Source organism: Lepisosteus platostomus, chromosome 9 (assembly GCF_059453375.1).
Source record: "Lepisosteus platostomus isolate fLepPlt1 chromosome 9, fLepPlt1.hap1, whole genome shotgun sequence".
NCBI lineage: Eukaryota > Metazoa > Chordata > Actinopteri > Semionotiformes > Lepisosteidae > Lepisosteus > Lepisosteus platostomus.
The window spans coordinates 3,773,967-3,794,785 of NC_142619.1; the positions used below are offsets into that span (position 1 = coordinate 3,773,967).

The window sequence follows — 20,819 nt, forward strand, 5'->3', positions numbered from 1 at the left end:
CCTTAGTTGGATTACAAACTACTGGCTCCCTGAGGCTGAAAAAAAAGGTTATTCTGTAATATAATGTGTAATAAACCATTCTTAGCGGTGTTAAAATTTGCCTTTCTGTTGCTAGTCAAATACATTAGGCAGGGCACCAAACCGGAGATTTTAATCATCCATGCCCTACAAATAAATCGGCAGTTATTATGATAGATCATTCTAACAGATCAGTGATAGGCTCTGATAGGAGCTCAAAACCTTTCACAAGGCTATATCTGCTAAATGCAATGTACATTGTCAGAGTGTGGGGTAATTATAGCCTTTATGAAGCCTGGAAATTATGTGGATGTAGGATGTTTGCTAACAACACTGTGCCAACAACATTTCAAGTGTGAAATGGAAATAGCCCTGAGTCACCGGGTGACACCCACGCTAATGCTGAGTTTTGCATCTCAAAGAAAGCTGTGCCTCCCATTGTCTGAACCCAAAGCGGAGGTCATGAAGGCTTCGCTGCTGTCTCTGAATCAGCACCGAGAATATACTCCGACTTGTCGGGGTCTTGGTGCTTCATCAGAGCCTGCCCTTCATGGCTCTATGTTGTTGATCGATTTGCACATATTTGCAAGGAAATCGTTCTCCGAACAGAAGGGCGGTGTGAGTTTCAGAAGACGATTCGTTCAGGCGCTGAAACAAATTCTGCTGCTGAAATCTTCCCTTTGGGAACATGAGCAAATGTACCTCCCCCCCGAGATTGCAGTCTTTTGCGAAAAGGAAACAAAAATCAGTCTACGGTCTGAAACAGTACCTATATAGAGGCCATTAGGCACCTCAATACGTAGATCCTGGATGTTGTGGATTGAGTAATTTAAATAATTTTACTGACGGGAAGTCAGTACTGTGTAATAAAGTATGCAAGTGTAATATGTGTTTTGTTGTTTTGCTGTTTTTATCTGGGCTGCACAGGTGCAAATTCCAGTCAGTTGGGGTTGCGCTGGGGTTGCGCTGGGGTTGCGCTGGGGTTGCGCTGGGGTTGCGCTGGGGTTGCGCTGGGGTTGAGCTGGGGTTGAGCTGGGCTTGAGCTGGGCTTGAGCTGGGCTTGAGCTGGGCTTGAGCTGCTTGCTTTATTATCATTGGTAAGAGATGCCAGCAAGACAGCAAGGGCAGATATTGGTTCTGGTAGACGGGCCGCGTCCGTGGAGGTGAAGCGATTCTGCTCAGGGGCGCCCGTCTCGTCTGCGATCCCCGCAGGACCTGCACAGGACCGGCTGCAGCTCCTACTGCGGCCAGGAGGCGGAGCAGGACCGCGTGGTGCTGAAACGGGTGCTGCTCGCTTACGCCCGCTGGAACAAGGCGGTGGGCTACTGCCAGGGCTTCAACGTGCTCGCCGCACTCATCCTGGAGGTCGTGGAGGGCAACGAGGGCGATGCGCTCAAGGTCGGTCCGATCTAACCCCCCCCCCCCCCCTTCCTCCACACCAAAAGCTGAAATGCTACGGGACAAACGTTATATCAAGGAACCAAGAATGATGTCTGCCAAAAGACTTTAATTTTGTCTTCTGTCAAAGGAAAAAAAAAAAAACATCCTCACACACAGAAACCAGAAAGTTTGAGACACAATGACAATTTGAGGCACAGATATGGATCAGGAATAAAATAAATACTTCGTAAATTGAGCTGGAATGAGAAAGGGCACAAGAATAAAAAGTGCATATATATAAATAAATCAGTCATGTGTCATTTAGTTTTGCCAGGCGCAGCAATCAAGTGTTAAGACATAAAACAAATCTGGGGGGAAAAAAAGCGAATTATTCACATCTCATAAAAGTTATCCAAATTCAACCTCAACAAATTCTGTATTTCAGAGAATCGGCATCGATGACCACATTTCAAACTGTAATGAAACGCGTAAAAACCTCCAGTTTACATAGCAAAATATATTAAATGTCTAGGTCTGTCCAGCGCCATGTTCTGTGATTCAGAACGAGGCAACAGGACTTCCGGTAAGGTGAAGTGGCCCTGTGACTCTGTAGACAAGCAGGCTTGTGAATCCAGCTCTTCTAATCCAGTAGAAATATCACTCTCAACTTCAAGGTGGTTTTGCCGACAAATACTGCTTGTTAACTCTGCCTGCAGATCACCTTGGAACATTTCTGCAGTGCAATTTCTGCTGCACAACCTGTACTTTGTCAATCGTCCATCACAGTACATTGGTCATTACAGTGACTAGTGAGCGGGAAGGGCTCATGTATCATGTCACAATTCACGCAACTGGCAACTATGCAGTACTTTCACAAAGTTCCCGATTTTGGGCTTAATGTGGAATTCGTAAAGGTTTTTGCGATACCGTCAACTCATTTAATTTGATTTAATAAATTAAATTATTGCTCAAAACTAAATTGGGGAAACTGGGACTGCAGTTCCCTGAAAGCTTACAGGCGACTTTCATCTTCCGCCTTCTTCCATGTGAAGGCTTTGAGGTGCCTTAACGTCGCCCATTTTAAAGTGGATGAAAATAAAGCTGCAGCAAATAAACATTGCGGCCAGCGCTGACTTTTCTGTTCTGCATGAAGGGGTGAGCCTATCGTCCGATGTCTTGATTTAATGAACCTTGGGTGTGAAATCTGAACCGAATCTGTAACAGGGTTCTTGTTTGAGCTATCGGCCAGAGATTCTGAGATCCAGAAGGGGCTCTGCAAGCTTTGCTGTACTCCGACCATCCTGAACGTGCTCGGGGTGTTTCATAGTCTGCGTTGCTCCGTTTTCCCACAGGTCATGATCTACCTGATTGACAAGGTCCTTCCTGACAGCTACTTTGCCAACAACCTTCGTGCGTTATTGGTGGACATGGCCGTGTTCAGAGACCTGCTCAGGCTCAAGCTTCCTGAGCTGTCGCAGCACTTGGACAACCTACAGAAAGCAGCGAACCGAGAAGTCGGGGGTGAGTTTTTCTTCCCCTAACCTTCTACTCCCACTTTACAGCTGTTCCCTGGAACTCATTTGCTGGTAGAATTAGTCTGTTTGTTGCGGTCTTGTTTGTTTTTAAGAAACCCCCCTGAGCGCTGGTCTCCAGCTGTGTGTGTGTGTATTACCTACCTTTGTCACATACCCAAACCCCTGCTTTAAAATCAGCAGTGGTCTGTCAGCCTCTGCTTAACCACAGTGACCCCTGTCCCCACGTGGGGTGAACGAGCAGGTGCGCGCCGAAGTAGTATTGTTCAAAGGGCCGGTACAAACTTTTAGTATATATAACACTTCCTTGCTGCTTCTGACGTACTCATTACTGTGGTAAAGGGGGGGTCATGGTGTCCGGCCAGTTAACAGACCCTGGCCAATGGTCAGTTAGATTACGTCCCCAGGGGGTTTCCTAGCTTGCATCTGGAATCGGTTCTCCCTTTCCTGTCACAAACTCCAGCTTGTTGCTTAGAAGTCTAATCTTCAGGCTGAAAGAAAGGATTTAATTTAACCCCGTCTTCACATCTTTCTTCATTGGTATTCGTAGTTCACTTGTGTATTTGTGTGGACTTTTGTGTAAGGGTTAGTTTAGGCTGTCAGGTACATTCTGCACACGTAGTTGTATAAGTAACACTACTTTAGGACGGGTGAGTGCCTTTTGTCTTGTATGGTTTTGGGTAGCCAGTGAAGGTTAAGCTAGGGTGTTAGACGCCGAAGACCGCGTGTTTCGGGTTTTGTTTTGGTAGTCAGGTCAGCTTCCCCTCACCTTGTTAGCCAGCTCCATTTTGTTTATTTTATTTCCTTTGGCACAGCTCAAGTTCCTTTTCCCTGTGTGTTTGTGTGTCCTGGTGACGTACCAGTCACTTATTCACTTTAAAATAAATCCTTTTTTGCTCCGAACTTGTTGCGCTTCCTAAGTCCCTCACCAGAAACCCTCCTGCATCCACACCCATCCTGAATGTTACACCCCTTTACCCCTGGACACAACAGGGCAGGCCTATCTGTGAGTGCGACCTGCCCTTCCCCCCTTTCTCCAGGCAGCTACGAGCCTCCCCTGACGAACGTCTTCACCATGCAGTGGTTCCTGACCATGTTCGCCACCTGTCTCCCTCACCACACCGTCCTCAAGATCTGGGACTCCGTCTTCTTCGAAGGCTCCGAGGTCCTGCTGAGAGCCGCTCTGGCCATCTGGGCCAGGCTGGGAGAGTAAGTGCCCGTCGCCGTCGGGGGGACAGAATCCGGGGGCCGAGGAGGGCGAAGGCGAACGAAAGTGGATTCATCCCCGCCGAGGGCGTTGGGGGAATTTACAGTCTCATTTTTCACCTGTTCAGGGTGCACGTTGTCGTAAAATTCTTCGGATTCCCCATAAATCGAAGAGCGTCGAGCCGTTAACGGTGTGAGTGTTACACAGTGAGTGCGCTGTCACGTCATTTCAGAGCAAAATGTCAGTTTGGCTGTCTTTCTAGGCAAATTCCCCAATGCCTGGTGGGTCATATTCATTTGAGCATTTGAGTTCAGTCTCTTGTGTGTGTGGACAAGTCCGAAACAAGTTGTACTGTATGACGGACATTACTGGACACTTAAGTGTTACAAAAACTTCTGTGGGATTGTTTCAGCATGTTATCCTGTTTTCCCGCTTGGGGAGAACAAGCCTGTGCTCTTCTTCTGCAGTACTATGATCGCTGCTCCCACACCTGAAATTTGTGAATGTGTGTTCACCGGCGGGATCTGTCGTAATATCGGCGGTGTTCATCCCCTCCCCGTAGAGAAGTGCCGGTTTTTAAAGCCGTGATGGCGGGTTGGTTAATCAGCCTCGTGCCGTCCTCCGTGGTGAGGGTTAACGCGACCCGTTATGGCGGTGCCCGTCGCCATGGCAACCCCTTAGAACCTTCCGGAAGGCCGTTGACGGAATCTCGGGAATTCTTCGGGTTCTCCGACCAGGAGAGCTGGATCCGGCTGTCGAAAAGCCAGTTCCCCCCCCCCCCCCGTTTCCTTCCCTACCGATAACGGGAGTTAGATTGAAGGCTGCCCGGAAAACGCGCTGAAAACCTGGCTTCCGGAACCTCCCAGGGAGACGAACTTCCCGATGTCGTGTAGCTGGCGGCCCAGGACGGGGGCGAGACCTTTTCAGAACTGAAACCTGTATGTTTGGACATCTCTGTGAAAAGTGTCTTTTTTTTTGGTTTGTTTTAAACATGTGGGAGAAACTCATGGGGTCATTAAAAATGTGTCGCATAACTGGTAGGATGATTATCTGTCCAGGGATATATAATATCTGTTTTTAAGTTCATCATCCAACAGGCAGTAACACATCCCTTCAAACTGAATGTTTTTACATAAAATGCACATAACATAAGGAAGCCCTTTGGGAAATGTGCTTCTGCTTTTGAAATTGTGTGAAATTATGCAATGTTTTCTAAACACACCTAGGTATTTCCTTATTAGACAAGTTGTTTATCTGTCATAGACTAGCCTGTGCTGTGTCACTAGAGGTTTCTTGCACGTGGTTTATTGATTTTGATGAGCATGAATTGATTGTTAATTGATTCATTTTAGTTTTTTCGTTTAATAATGAAGAAAAATGCAATACATAAAATACACAAAAGCACCTTCGTAGTATCCTGGAAGAAGCTGTGAAACTTGTAAGTATTCAGAGCTGTTTTGTGCATCCGGTTCTTTTAATGATCTCTACTTAAACAGTTGCTCGCTTAATGAACAACGTATGGAACAATTTTAATTGAGTTTTATTCAGAAAATGACTATTCGCTTTGATATACTGTAACTCTGCACCTGGGCCTATTTTACATATTAGTAGCTGTTTATCAAATTAGCAGGCAGATTTGCATTCAAGGTGAATCTCTATTATTAAAAGGCAGTTCTGTGTCTTTGGCTGGTTTCAATTAGGATTCAGATGTTCTCTTGAGTACACTACCCATAGGTCTGGTAACATGCAGAAACAATTTCACTGCAATTGTTCCTATAATAAAAGTTCTGGAAAATGGAAAAACTTAAAAGGCTTCATTTGCCTTTTGTGGTACTATTGAGATGATCCCTTATAAATCATATGAAGACATGTGCTTTTGTGATGGTCCCTTACCCTTGTGCACTCTCCTAAATGTTGGATACTCATGGAGAACCTGCATTTATAGGAACTGTAACATTAATGCAAGGTGATGAAACATCCCTTAAAAAGCTGTCTGTCAGCTGGGTGTTAAATAAGATTTGTTACGGAGAACAAAATGTTTTATGCACCTTCCAAACGGTATGGAAAGGGTTCTCTTGAGCTAAATAAGCAGTGGAAACCGTTGTCTGCTGTGTATTATTATTGCATAATTAACCCAACACTGGAGGAGGTTGTGTGGACCAGTCTGTTCCTGACAAGAGGCGCCCTCTGGTGGAGTACTTGCAAACTACAGTTATAATAAACTATTTTATAAAGCGCCTTTACAGGAAATGTTAAAAAAAGGGCATTTAAACGAAAACAGTAACAAAGATAGAAGATGATAAAATTAGCCCCAAGAAACACAAGGGATTAGAAACATAGAAGTAGTTGCAAGAAGCAGACACAGACACTCAATTCTGCTGGAGAAGGTTTTGAGTCTGGATTTGAAGGAGCTCAGGAAAGAGGACTCTCCGATATCCTTGGTGAGAGAGTTCCAGAGCTTTGGGACGCAGCAGGAGACGGCCCTGTCACCCAGAGTGCTGGCTTGGGGGACAGACAGGAGACCAGAATCAGAGGAGCGAAGGTTGTGAGGCGGGGAGTAGGGAGATAGTAGCTCAGACAGGTACTGAGGTGCCAAGCCATGTAGAGCCTTATAGCTGAGCATGAGGACTTTGAAGTTGACGTGAAAATTGATAGGAAGCCAATGCAAGGACTCCAGGACAGGAGTAATGTGATCACTTGCATGTGTCCCGGTCAGGACTCTGGCTTCTTACAGTGATGTTAGCCAGTTAGTGCCAGCTCCTCCTTTTGGGTACTGTGAAGCTCACAGTCTCCTTCTGCTGTATAGGAGATTTAACAGGGAATTGAGTAAGAAATGTAACCAAAGAGGAGTAACCACACTAAAAATTGCTCTTTAATAAATATTTAAGAAGGAGGGTGTTTAGTCCAGAATATGTAATAAATGACCTGAGAACCACAATGTCTCCTTAGTGTGCAAACTTTTGTGTGGGGAACTTTGACTGTGATTTTGTTTATAAAGGGAATCATAATATTGTTTTCGTAGAAGTGATAGAACACAAAGATAATACTGAAACGTTTAAACAATTTGTAGGATATTAAAACAATCTGAGTCTGTTAACTGTTTCTCAGTGAGAAGTTGATGTGATTTTTTAGTCGAGAGAGAGTTCACTTTTCAGTTTTTTCTAATTCATAGCAGAATTACTGAAATGAAATGGTACAAACAAATATTCTGACTGGTCATGTTTGGAGACATGGATTGTCCCACAGCTGCGCACACTGCAATGCACAGTCATATTGTTTGTTCTAATTGACATCCTTTGATTGTAAATATTTATCCAAGATGGGCTTGAATTTATCAGTTGATTCTCTTGTTTTGAAACTGTTTTCTTTGAGCTCACACCTCCTTCAGGTATGAGTTGAGCGCAGCTGTTTAAGTAGCCATCCATCCATTAGCTAACTGATTTATCAAATGCAGGTACAGGGGAGGTGGAGCCTATCCTGGTAAGCTTTAGGAGCAAGGCAGGGTACACCCTGGGCAGGACACCAGTCAGTCACGGGGCACACAGACACACAAACACTCACCAGGGCCAATTTTCCCAGAACACACCTGCCAGCATGTCTCTGGACTGTGGGAAGAATCCTATAGGTTTCACCCGGAGGAAACCCACGTGAACATGAGGAGAACATGCAAACTCCACACGGACAGCCTACAGGTCCAGAATTGAACCCAGGGCCCCAGCGCTGAGAGGCAGCAATGCTGACCCCTGCATCACCCAGTGTTCTGAATATTTTGTTCCAAATTTGTAGCAGAAAAGCAGGTTGCAGTTGATTGGATGATAGGATCTATAACAATAGGCCTGCATGGTTGTTTGTGTTTGTGTGTGCGCGCGTTTTCAGTTGTTTTCTTCAATACGTTACTGTATGTGACCCAGGTGAGGGAGGAGGGTGTCCACCATGTCTTTTTTTTTTCTTCCAGGCGGATTGAGAGTTGCCAGAGTGCGGACGAGTTTTACAGCACGATGGGGTGCCTGACCCAGGAGATGCTGGAACACAATCTGGTTGACTCCAACGAACTGATGCAGGTCAGTGAAGGACAGGGGCAAGTTCCCCAAAACCCTTCTTGTCTCCCCCCTCAAGCTAACGGCTGGCTCAAAGGCCTTTCAGTAAAACTGTGAAACTGCAGAATGAAACTGCAGGTGTATATTTGTTTTTTACCCACCTGCCAGTTCGCTCAGCTGAAAAGTGAGTGAATAAGAGACAGTGTAGGGCAGATGGGGTGGTGTGGTGGCTCTGTGGCTCAGGATCTGTGCCTGTGGCTAGAAGGTTGCCGGTTCGAATCCCGCGGCCGGCAGAGGAATCCTACTCCATTGGGCCCCTGAGCGAGGCCCTGCACCCCAACTGCTCCAGGGGCGCCGTATAAATGGCAGAACCTGCGCTCCGACCCCCAGCTTCTCTCCCTGTCTGTGTGTCTCATGGAGAGCAAGCTGGGGTATGCGAAAAGACAAATTCCTGATGCAAGAAATTGTAAAGGGTTAATAAAGTGATGTTATTATTATAGATGCACTTACAAATGTTGCAGGTGCAGATCCAGAGTCTTTCTGTACTTCCTGAGAGTTATCTGACTTGCTTGAAAAAACAGATCTGGGCTATGGTGGCTAATGCTAATAATGACTGGTTCAGCTCGGTAAGAACCAAGAACCTCCAGGAATCTGGACTGGGGAGGCTTTTGGTATGGACATGATATGAGCCAAACTGTCCTTCGGCAACATCACTATTTTCACATCCTGTGTTGTTTCACAGTCGCAGTGTTGTCTAATGGATTAGTGACACATCTTTCCATCTGGAAATCTTACTGCAACCTCATTCGTTCACCGTCACTTTACATTCTTACTAAAATTGTAAAATTCTTTCCGCTGCAAATGGGCCGAGACAGAACTGTGTTTTGATCGAATGGGTAGCTCCCGCACTCCAATACACAGAAGCCATTTAGTGCCAGGGAGGAATTATTTTTGTATTAAAAAAAGATACTGCATTTAAACAAGCTCTTGCAGCTAACACATGGTCAGCAAAAGGACACTTCATAAATGTGTGACTCCGTGGGCGACATCCTGTCCTGGAATTGGGTTTGGTTTGGTTTTGCAGTCCTGTATCTCTTTACATTCCTGATGCACACCGACGCAGAACTACTCCTTCTGGAAATGACCGTTTCTTCTTCCTGTCAACTGACGCGTTTCCTGTATTTTGCTGAGGAATTCCAAATTCACATGTGCTTAAATATTCAACGATTGACTAACCAAAACAGATGGCCAACAGCAAGTGGAAGTCTTACTGTTAACTTATCATAAATGTGTCAGTGCTTACACTTATTAGGCAGCCACCTATCAATATGTTTGTGGAGCTTTGTCATTTTTGCTTTTCAAATGATAGGCTTTTCACCTAGGAATGTTCAGTCACAAGGTGTTCTACTTCAAGTATATAAAAGATAGTCCTTTCATTCATTGCTACAAAGAGGAGTGTGATGATATTCTAGTGTTGTTAATGACAATGCTACTTTGCTTGGGACATTATTATTGCATATGTTGCAAGATATTAATATATGAGAACATTTTATTTACAAAGTAATAATTTTGTATTATCTCATTTAATAATTAATAATAATGTTAGCAGCCATATCACCCTGCAACTCACAACTGGCGACCCACTGAAGCTCAGCAGGTGTGAGCCTGGTCAGTACCTGGATGGGAGAGGTGTTAGTGGGGCCAGCAGGGGGCACTCACCCTGCGGTCTGTGTGGGTCCTCATGCCCCAGTATAGTGACGGGGACACTAGACTGTAAAAAGGCGCCGTCCTTCGGATGAGATGTAAAACCGAGGTCCTGACTCTCTGGGGTCATTAACAATCCCAGGGTGTTTCTCGACAAGAGTAGGGGTGTTACCCCAGTGTCCTGACCAAATTCCCCCCCTGGGCTTTACCCCTCATGGCCTCCTAATAACCCCCCTCTCTGAACTGGCTTCATCACTCTGCTCTCCTCCCCACTGAGAGCTGGTGTGTGTGAGAGGACTGGAGCATCATCCAGGTGGGGCTGCACCTGTTGAATTCCCCATTACCTGTAAAGCGGAGTGGAGTGTCCAGAAAAGTGCTATTATTAATTAATATGAATTATTCTTTAAATGCAAGATTTTTTTTGAGTTAATAGGCCTATGTAGTAATAGTAATCTGCCAAGGAAAGTTATATTTTTACTATTCAGTTTGAAATGCTGTTGAGACTACTCAGGTTTTCCTTTATTAGTCAGGATACATTGGATGTCTGATCTGCACCAGGTTTTACTAGGAGAATCCGGAACCAATTGAAAATCTGATCCGGATCCGGGTTTCCCCCGCCAGTCCCGTTTCCAGTTGAAAATCCGATCCGGTTTCTGGGTTTTCCTTTTTGCCAGTCCGGATCCAGTTGAAATTTAGGATCAGTCCGGATCCAGTTGGTTTCTGGGTTTTCCTTTTTGGGGAAAAAAAGTCCGGTCCGTATCCAGTTGGAAATTCGGATCCGGTTCCGGGTTTTCCTTTTTGCCAGTCCGGATCCAGTTGGAAATTCGGATCCGGTTCCGGGTTTTCCTTTTTGCCAGTCCGGATCCAGTTGGAAATTCGGATCCGGTTCCGGGTTTTCCTTTTTGCCAGTCCGGATCCAGTTGGAAATTCGGATCCGGTTCCGGGTTTTCCTTTTTGCCAGTCCGGATCCAGTTGGAAATTCGGATCCGGTTCCGGGTTTTCCTTTTTGCCAGTCCGGATCCAGTTGGAAATTCGGATCCGGTTCCGGGTTTTCCCCTTCCAGTCCGGATCCAGTTGGAAATTCAAATCCAGTTTCCGGGTTTACCTTTTTGCCAGTCCGGATCCAGTTGGAAATTCGGATCCGGTTCCGGGTTTTCCCCCTGCCAGTCCGGATCCAGTTGGAAATTCGGATCCGGTTCTGGGTTTTCCTTTTTGCCAGTCCGGATCCAGTTGGAATTTCGGATCCGGTTCCGGGTTTTCCTTTTTGGGAATCCGGATCCAGTTGGAAATTCGGATCCGGTTCCGGGTTTTCCTTTTTGCCAGTCCAGATCCAGTTGGAATTTCGGATCCGGTTTCCGGGTTTTCCTTTTTGGGACTCCGGATCCAGTTGGAAATTCGGATCCGGTTCCGGGTTTTCCTTTTTACCAGTCCAGATCCAGTTGGAATTTTGGATCCGGTTCCGGGTTTTCCTTTTTACCAGTCCAGATCCAGTTGGAAATTCGGATCCGGTTCCGGGTTTTCCTTTTTGCCAGTCCAGATCCAGTTGGAATTTTGGATCCGGTTTCCGGGTTTTCCTTTTTGCCAGTCCAGATCCAGTTGGAATTTTGGATCCGGTTTCCGGGTTTTCCTTTTTGGGAATCCGGATCCAGTTGGAAATTCGGATCCGGTTCCGGGTTTTCCTTTTTGCCAGTCCGGATCCAGTTGGAAATTCGGATCCGGTTCCGGGTTTTCCCCTTCCAGTCCGGATCCAGTTGGAAATTCAAATCCAGTTTCCGGGTTTACCTTTTTGCCAGTCCGGATCCAGTTGGAAATTCGGATCCGGTTCCGGGTTTTCCCCCTGCCAGTCCGGATCCAGTTGGAAATTCGGATCCGGTTCTGGGTTTTCCTTTTTGCCAGTCCGGATCCAGTTGGAATTTCGGATCCGGTTCCGGGTTTTCCTTTTTGGGAATCCGGATCCAGTTGGAAATTCGGATCCGGTTCCGGGTTTTCCTTTTTGCCAGTCCAGATCCAGTTGGAATTTTGGATCCGGTTTCCGGGTTTTCCTTTTTGGGAATCCGGATCCAGTTGGAAATTTGGATCCGGTTCCGGGTTTTCCTTTTTACCAGTCCAGATCCAGTTGGAATTTTGGATCCGGTTCCGGGTTTTCCTTTTTGGGAATCCGGATCCAGTTGGAAATTCGGATCCGGTTCCGGGTTTTCCTTTTTGCCAGTCCAGATCCAGTTGGAATTTTGGATCCGGTTTCCGGGTTTTCCTTTTTGGGAATCCGGATCCAGTTGGAAATTTGGATCCGGTTCCGGGTTTTCCTTTTTACCAGTCCAGATCCAGTTGGAATTTTGGATCCGGTTCCGGGTTTTCCTTTTTACCAGTCCAGATCCAGTTGGAATTTTGGATCCGGTTTCCGGGTTTTCCTTTTTGGGAATCCGGATCCAGTTGGAAATTCGGATCCGGTTCCGGGTTTTCCTTTTTGCCAGTCCAGATCCAGTTGGAATTTTGGATCCGGTTTCCGGGTTTTCCTTTTTGGGAATCCGGATCCAGTTGGAAATTTGGATCCGGTTCCGGGTTTTCCTTTTTACCAGTCCAGATCCAGTTGGAATTTTGGATCCGGTTCCGGGTTTTCCTTTTTACCAGTCCAGATCCAGTTGGAATTTTGGATCCGGTTTCCGGGTTTTCCTTTTTGGGAATCCGGATCCAGTTGGAATTTTGGATCCGGTTTCCGGGTTTTCCTTTTTGGGAATCCGGATCCAGTTGGAAATTTGGATCCGGTTCCGGGTTTTCCTTTTTACCAGTCCAGATCCAGTTGGAATTTTGGATCCGGTTCCGGGTTTTCCTTTTTACCAGTCCAGATCCAGTTGGAATTTTGGATCCGGTTCCGGGTTTTCCTTTTTACCAGTCCAGATCCAGTTGGAATTTTGGATCCGGTTTCCGGGTTTTCCTTTTTGGGAATCCGGATCCAGTTGGAATTTTGGATCCGGTTTCCGGGTTTTCCTTTTTGGGACTCCGGATCCAGTTGGAAATTCGGATCCGGTTCCGGGTTTTCCTTTTTGCCAGTCCGGATCCAGTTGGAATTTCGGATCCGGTTCCGGGTTTTCCTTTTTACCAGTCCAGATCCAGTTGGAATTTTGGATCCGGTTCCAGGTTTTCCCCCTGCCAGTCCGGATCCAGTTGGAAATTCGGATCCGGTTCTGGGTTTTCCTTTTTGCCAGTCCGGATCCAGTTGGAATTTCGGATCCGGTTCCGGGTTTTCCCCTTCCAGTCCGGATCCAGTTGGAAATTCAAATCCAGTTTCCGGGTTTTCCTTTTTGCCAGTCCGGATCCAGTTGGAAATTCGGATCCGGTTCCGGGTTTTCCTTTTTGGGAATCCGGATCCAGTTGAAATTTTGGATCCGGTTTCCGGGTTTTCCCCTTCCAGTCCGCATCCAGTTGGAATTTCAGATCCGGTTCCGGGTTTTCCTTTTTGGGACTCCGGATCCAGTTGGAAATTCGGATCCGGTTCCGGGTTTTCCTTTTTACCAGTCCAGATCCAGTTGGAATTTTGGATCCGGTTTCCGGGTTTTCCCCTTCCAGTCCGGATCCAGTTGGAAATTCAAATCCAGTTTCCGGGTTTTCCTTTTTGCCAGTCCGGATCCAGTTGGAAATTCGGATCCGGTTCCGGGTTTTCCTTTTTGGGAATCCGGATCCAGTTGGAATTTTGGATCCGGTTTCCGGGTTTTCCCCTTCCAGTCCGCATCCAGTTGGAATTTCAGATCCGGTTCCGGGTTTTCCTTTTTGGGACTCCGGATCCAGTTGGAAATTCGGATCCGGTTCCGGGTTTTCCTTTTTACCAGTCCAGATCCAGTTGGAATTTTGGATCCGGTTTCCGGGTTTTCCCCTTCCAGTCCGGATCCAGTTGGAAATTCAAATCCAGTTTCCGGGTTTTCCTTTTTGCCAGTCCGGATCCAGTTGGAAATTCGGATCCGGTTCCGGGTTTTCCTTTTTGGGAATCCGGATCCAGTTGGAATTTTGGATCCGGTTTCCGGGTTTTCCCCTTCCAGTCCGCATCCAGTTGGAATTTCAGATCCGGTTCCGGGTTTTCCTTTTTACCAGTCCAGATCCAGTTGGAATTTTGGATCCGGTTTCCGGGTTTTCCTTTTTGGAAATCCGGATCCAGTTGGAAATCCAGTTGGGTTTTTCCTTCCAGTCCTGATCCATTGGACGTTAAACGAATCTAGGACATTCTCAAAAGGACTATAGCAATTATTGCTAATGTCCAGATCTTCTGTTGGGAACCTAACAAATAAAAATAAGAAGAAAATTTATTAAATGGGATGGGAGGGTGGCTCAATGGTCAGGTTTAATTCCTGAGGTGCCTTCTGTGTGGAGTTTGTATGTTCTGTACAGGTGCTCTGGTTTGCTCCGACAGTCCAGATAAACATCCTCATAGGTAAGGTGGGGAGTTGCATCAGCATTCGTAGTCTGCAACAAAACAAGTAATAGGTTTATTCCATGCTGAAGAGAGAAAACACAACCCTTTGGCTGTGGAGTCTTTCAGGTTTTTACACACCTGAAAAAGGCTTCACAGCCGAATCCTAGTTGGTTAAGTGGCTCCTGGGGATATTGGCTCTGGTGTGTGTGTGTGTGTGTGTGTGTCCTGGGATGTGGTGTTCTGTCCAGGGTATACCCTACCTAGTACCCATTACTGGCTGGGATAGGCTGGCTCCTCTGCAACCCAGGTGGTTGAAAGATTGTTGGATGAATTAAATGAAAGATGAAACCTTGCCCACTTGATAGAAATCTAGAAATCTTGATAGAAGTGCTTCATAGTAACCTGTTAACCAGAGCTGTCCAGTTTACACCTTCTCCTTCTCCTCCTCTTGCAGACTGTCTACTCCATGGCAGCGTTTCCATTCCCTCAGCTGGCGGAGCTGAGAGAGAAGTACACCTACAACATCACTCCCTTCCCTGCTCCTGTCAAGACCAGCTCAGGGTGGGTGGAAGGCGGCGGTGGAGTTTGTCTGCATGCCTGGTGTCAGATCAGTGGCTCTAAAGTGGCTTTTCAGTCTGTGAGTAGTTAGGTGAGCCGAGGGTCTCATGCAGCTGTTTCTGGAGAGAAGCCAGGGTATTGGTTTCAACCACATGGCTGGGCAGCTTGTTCCACACTCCCACAACTCTTTACGTAAAGAAGTGCCTCCTGTCCTGCCTGGAGGATCTCTTCCATCTACGGCTCGGGAGAATCTAGGCTATTGGCTTCAACCACATGGCTGGGTAGCTTGTTCCACACCCCCGCCACCCTATGTGTAAAGAAGAGCCTCTTCTTCTCTGTTTTAAGTGCACTTCCACATCTTTTTCACTTGTGTCCTCTGGTTTGTGTTTCCCAGTTCATTCTGCAGCCTTAATAAACTTCTGCAGCACTATTATAAGGTAGAACCACACACCGATTCCAAACTCCGTCTGGTGATAAGCAGTAAAATAGAAATTATACAGCCACAGGTCCCACTTCTCTGAACTGCTTAGCAGCTTGCAGGTCAAGTCCATCCAGGGAATTTGTGCATAAAACATTGAGCTGTAAATGCTGTTCAGCGAAAATTCCTAACAGAACTAGTCGTACATTTACATTGCAAATAGACCCATGAACTTGTGGTGTCTCTGTTGTAAAAGGTGCTTGCATGCACTCACTTGACTTCACAGCTGATCGCTTAACAGGTAGTGTTTCTCTGCCTCATTTCTGCCATAATGAACAAATGGCAAGCATTTCTGCTTTCAGTATAAAGGGATTCCTTTAGACGAGAGTTGTGGCATTCTTACTCCCTTACTCCACAACTTCTGGGGATTTTGGGAAAAGCAAGTATTTTCAATGAAATATAATCTGAAACAGGACAGCATACGCTGCCCTACTGTTATCGTACGTTCCAGTGGAGATGACCATCCCTGTATGAGCGACACAACACCTAGTGTATCCCATGGTTTCTGAAGACTGCAAGGAAGTAACTGACCAGGTTTTCTGTTCTTTGGAAATGATAGCCAGTGCATGATCTCAACCAGAAGACAACTTGGGTTCCATACTCCCACCACCCTTTGTGTAAAGACGTGCTGGATCTCGAGCAGCCCTGTTGAAAGAAGCCAGGGTATCTGCTTCAACGACATGACAGTGCAGCTTGTTCCACACCCCCACCACCCTCTGTGTACAGAAGAGCCTCCTGTCCTGACTGGAGGAGCTCACCCAGCTCTGTCTGGAGAGAAGCCAGGGTCTCGGCTTCAAGGACATGACCGTGCAGCTTGTTCGACACTCCCACCACCCTATGCCTTTGTGTAAAGATGTGCCTACCTGGCTGGCCGGGTATTGACTGGTTCCAGGCTTCAGGCAATACTTCTGTACTCAAAGAGTTGTGGTTGTCTGGCACAAGTTTCCAAGCCAGATGGTTTAGGCCCATTCTTGGCTCCTTCAAAAATTAGCTGTAAGAAGTGTTAGATTCACTGAGCTACCTGCTACCAAATAAGCAAAAGCTGATTTACACACACTGTTCTTTTATGATCTCTGCCCCAGGCTAAAGAGACTACATTTATTTAAATTGTCTATTTACGGTGCTTCTCCAGGGACAAGAATTTACCCGGTCACCCGTCTTTCAGAAGCAATTCCAGAACAGTAATGCATTTTTTGAACCATATGGTGCAATTCATATTACACACTTATATTTATATTTCCACACTTGAGTTTTACACTGTACACAAGGTTGTGTAACATTATGTGGGTCATTTTTAAAGTTTTGCCACAGGGTGTGGATAAGGTTTTGGATGAGTCCACAAAAACTAAAATCTAAATCCTTGTCATCAAATATCTGGTTCCTCGAGTTTATTTGTTAGGTGTCTGCCCAGTCCTGGACACACCTATCAGAGTCTTTACTGTTCCTGTAATGCTTGCCTGCAGTTGGATCCTCTGCAAACCTCAGCCTACTAAAACTGGATTCTAGGTAGTCTAGAATTTACTCCAGAAGTGTGCAAAGATATAATAAAAGAAGACGTAATATATAGGGAATAGAACTTGTACAGATTGTTAGAGAGTGGCCTAGTACTGTACAGACTCAAATGGGAAAGGTGTTATCTTGGGTAATGGTTGCTATGCAACAAAATGAAACCCTTTCCACTGTACCTGTCTCCTGTTTGTTTTGCAGGAGGTGAGATATGCTGTACTGTACAGTAGCATGCAAATATGTCTAATCTAGACAGGCCTTCCTGCAAATGTGCTGATACAGGCACGTATTTGAATAAAAACATGCCCCATTCATCCACACCCGATGATGAAACGGTTTGGAAATATTAGGACTGAAAGGGGCCGCCAAGCAAAATCGTGCTCAAACTGCAAAGAAAAACCCAACAGCTTTTACTCATGCCATCATCAGGAAAGTTTTTGACCCTGGGGTCAAAAAATAACGCCCTCCCCTTTCCTCTTCTTTCTTCCTGGCATCCTCCCCATCGCCTTGCCAAACGGAAGCTGAAACAGTAGAAAGTTTGCTTTGTAAATCTCCTGCAGACAGGCAGAAGCCTGCATTGCGTTTCCTGTTCCTGGACAGACCAGGGTTTTCTTGATGGACACGTAGTTACCATCCCTGATACACAGCGCCACCTAGTGGCAGACCTGAGTTAGTCCTCCACCCTACACGAGAGCATTCGGGGTGCGGTAAAACATTAAAGCTCTTTCCTCCCTTTCAGAAAACTAGGAAGGGGCCGGGACAGTGATGAAGAGATTGATATTGACGATGAGGACGCCCTGGTCAGTGCCATCGGATGCCTTGGGCCGCTCAGTGGACTTCTGGGTCCAGAGCTGCAGAGTTACCAGAAGCAGCTGAAAGGTGGGTCTGATCGGAGTTCTTCTTTGATCATTATTTAAACAGTGAGGAGTATGATGGCGTAACTGAGGGCTCAGCTGGAACACAAACCAGCAGGCGTGTGGGTCACCAGCAGCAGGAGTGGAACTGCACCTGCTATTTTTAGATTTTGGGGTTAGAAAGAACCAGCTTTGATGAGCCACGATGGAAGTAAAAAGGTACACAGCAACTTTTAAAACCTCCGACTTCCATCGCAAAAACAGACTAAAATTCCAGGTCTGCGCAGCGCCGTGTTCTGCGATTCAGAACGAGGCCACAAGTCCTCCGGTGAGGTGAAGCGGCCCTGTGACACTGTAGACAAGCAGGCTTGTGAATCCAGCTCTTCTAATCCAATAGAAATATCGCTCTCAGAAATAGTTCTCGTGAACTCTGCCTGCAGATCACGTTGGAACATTTCTGTGGTGAAATGTCTGCTGCACAACCTGTACTTATCCGCTCGTCCATCACAGTCCCTCAGTCAGTACAGGGACTAGTGAGCAGGAAGGGCTGCAATTCGCTCCAACTCTGTCTCTAGCCCACGGCAAGACCAGGGGTTTGCGACAACATGAAGACTATCCAGTACTTTGACAAAATTCACGATTTTGTGCTCAATTTAAAACCTGTCAAGTTTTTCCAGACCACGAGTGAATTGATTTTGCTGCCGCGATGTAATAACCGGTCTGAGCCTACAAGTTCCCCTTTAAGGAAGGTGTCCCGCTGGCACTGCTTGGCTCGAGCCCATGTCTTCTCCCCCTCATCTCCTGCTAGCGAGCGCCGCTCGATTTCTGTTTCCTGCCCTTTGACTGACTTGCACAAAGACAGGATGTCTGCCGAGATGCCAGCTGGGGGGTTTTGGGGGAGGCTGGCTATTCTGATAAGTCCACGCTTTTAAAGGTAACGGGTAAATAGAAAAAGGCAGCTTTGAGGAAACATCGAGCACTGGCTAAGGACAGGCTAGGGTAATCCAAAACCGATTAAGGGGGCTAAGGAAAATCTCTGGGTCTTGACCGACAGTCCTGTTCGGCACTAGCAATTCAGTTTTCCGGTTATATAATTAGGGCCGTGTGATATAAGCAGCTCCACCCTGTCCCAGAGCACCACTTACGACTTTAAAATGACCAATGAATTCTTGGAGATGCCAAAAACATGCAGGGCTACACAAAATACTTAAAAACCCAACTGAAATTGACAAATATATTTCTCTTTTTTTATCCCACCCTAAATAAAAGACCATTGAACCCCCTGCCTACATGCTGCTGAACTCCCTTCACTGGCTCAAGAGACCGAAAGAAAAATACTTGTTTGAACATGCCAGTAGTGGAGCCGTCTAGCTGGGATCACTGATGTAACACTTGCGACTACACTGTTCCTAATCATGGCACTGAACTGATCTGAGCTTCATCCAGCAGAATGGCTGTCTTTAGGAAGTTTCCTAGGGGAACGTCTGGACTGTTGTCAATTTGCCCAGCAGTTTCAGTTTTCCTGGCTGTAACATTCTTATTCTGTTTAATGTCTTGCGATGAAGAACGTGAATACGTCAATACCCTCTTTGCCGTAATGTGTACAGTGCATTTCACAACACACATGTCCTACCTGGTATCTCTGACAGTTAAATTCCTGAAGTCTGCAATGTGGTACCATAAGTCCAAGCTTTGGTTTATGTGAACTGAGTTAAAACTCAAAGATACGCCAGTAAGTGTTTTTTCCCCCCCCATCCTCAAAATACAAAAAACGATCCGATTTTTTTTAAAGCAGTAAATCCCAATTAATGTTGTGTGACTGCGATTGTTGTCGTTTCTCCTTTAGCGATGGCTGTTTGCCAAGCAGGTTTCTGCTGCGTTATAATGGAGGCTGCCTCAATGTCTGTCTGTTACTCGTATTCGGGCTGTGGTTTTTATGTGGCATGTATGTCATGTCTCAATTGGAAGCATCCAGAAAAATCCCGAAACAAATTCCCCCAATTTCTAGCTCTTAATTGGAGTATTCACTAGCACAGATTGGACAATCCTTGTGGGGTCTGCATGAAAATTCAGCTGCTAAGCACAAAACTAATCTCAACTCCCTCACGCTGAGTTAAATTTGTTTTAAGGCTTGTGTGAGGAAGAAACAAAAAGCCCCTTGGCAGACAGGAGAAACCACCATCTGGTACTGGGCTTGTAATTTGTGAGAAGCAAATTGGGCCAAGCTGATACTGGCAAGCCATGGGTGCCAGGCAGGGTACACCCTGGATGGGATGCCAGTCCATCACAGGGCACACAGAGCCACAGTGGGGTCAATGTTTCCCAGGAGACTTTGGACTGGGGGAGGAAACCCACACAAATGCAGGGAGAACATGCAAACTCCACCCAGATAGCCCCAATGCACAGCAACGCTAACCACTGTGTCAATTTTGGAATCAAACCCAGGACCCCAGCGCGGTCTGCCTGCCCCCTTTGTCCCTTGTCTCGCCCTTGTCTGGTCTCGGCTGGCCGATGACGGTTGCGTTTCCCCGCCCAGACCACAAGGGGGAGCAGAGCCTGCGCTCCTGCGGGAACATCGCCGAGCTGAGCCCCGGCGCCGTGGACGCCAGTCGTAGCGACTACCAGGCCACCTTCAACAGCATGATGATGGAGCGCATGACCACCGACATCAGCGCGCTGAAGAAGCAGTACATCCGCATCAAGAGGAGGCAGCAGCAGCAGGCCAGCCTGGTCTACATCAAGCCAGGTACCGGATCTGGCAGCAGGGGGCCTTTCTCTGAAAGCCTGAGCTGTCGCGGTGTTAAGAGTGCTCCCCTTTAGAGCCTTACAGCAAAACGTTTCAGAAGGGAAGAGGCTGTTCAGACCCTCTGGTCTCGTTCTGCAGTTAACAGCCAATCGATTCCAGGGTAGCGTGGAGGGGCTGCCTGTTCCACGCCCCCGCCACTGTTGGTGTAAAGAAGTGCCTCCTGTCCTGATGGGAGGGTCTCATCCAGTTCTTTACTTGAAAGGATCAGGGTAGTGTAGCTGGACGGCTTGTTCCACACCCCCGCCACTGCTGGTGTAAAGAGGTGCCTACCGTCCTGATTGGAGGATCTCATCCAGCTGTTTACTTGAAAGGAATCGGGGCAGCATGGCTGTTCCAT

The 20,819-nt window shown here is 46.6% G+C and overlaps 1 protein-coding gene across 5 annotated transcripts in view; it reads left to right on the plus strand.

Annotated features, from left to right (window-relative positions):
• The window catches only part of tbc1d30 (TBC1 domain family, member 30), a 41,847-nt gene that overhangs the window by 16,695 nt on the left and 4,333 nt on the right, over positions 1 to 20,819 (plus strand). For all 5 annotated transcript variants that reach the window (XM_088646441.1, XM_088646442.1, XM_088646443.1 and 2 more), the window contains 7 exons: positions 1,231 to 1,416; positions 2,751 to 2,919; positions 3,971 to 4,139; positions 8,093 to 8,198; positions 14,735 to 14,841; positions 17,562 to 17,701; positions 20,213 to 20,422. In XM_088646441.1, coding sequence (XP_088502567.1) covers positions 1,231 to 1,416; positions 2,751 to 2,919; positions 3,971 to 4,139; positions 8,093 to 8,198; positions 14,735 to 14,841; positions 17,562 to 17,701; positions 20,213 to 20,422 — 1,087 coding nt within the window. The remainder of the gene's footprint in view (positions 1 to 1,230; positions 1,417 to 2,750; positions 2,920 to 3,970; positions 4,140 to 8,092; positions 8,199 to 14,734; positions 14,842 to 17,561; positions 17,702 to 20,212; positions 20,423 to 20,819) is intronic.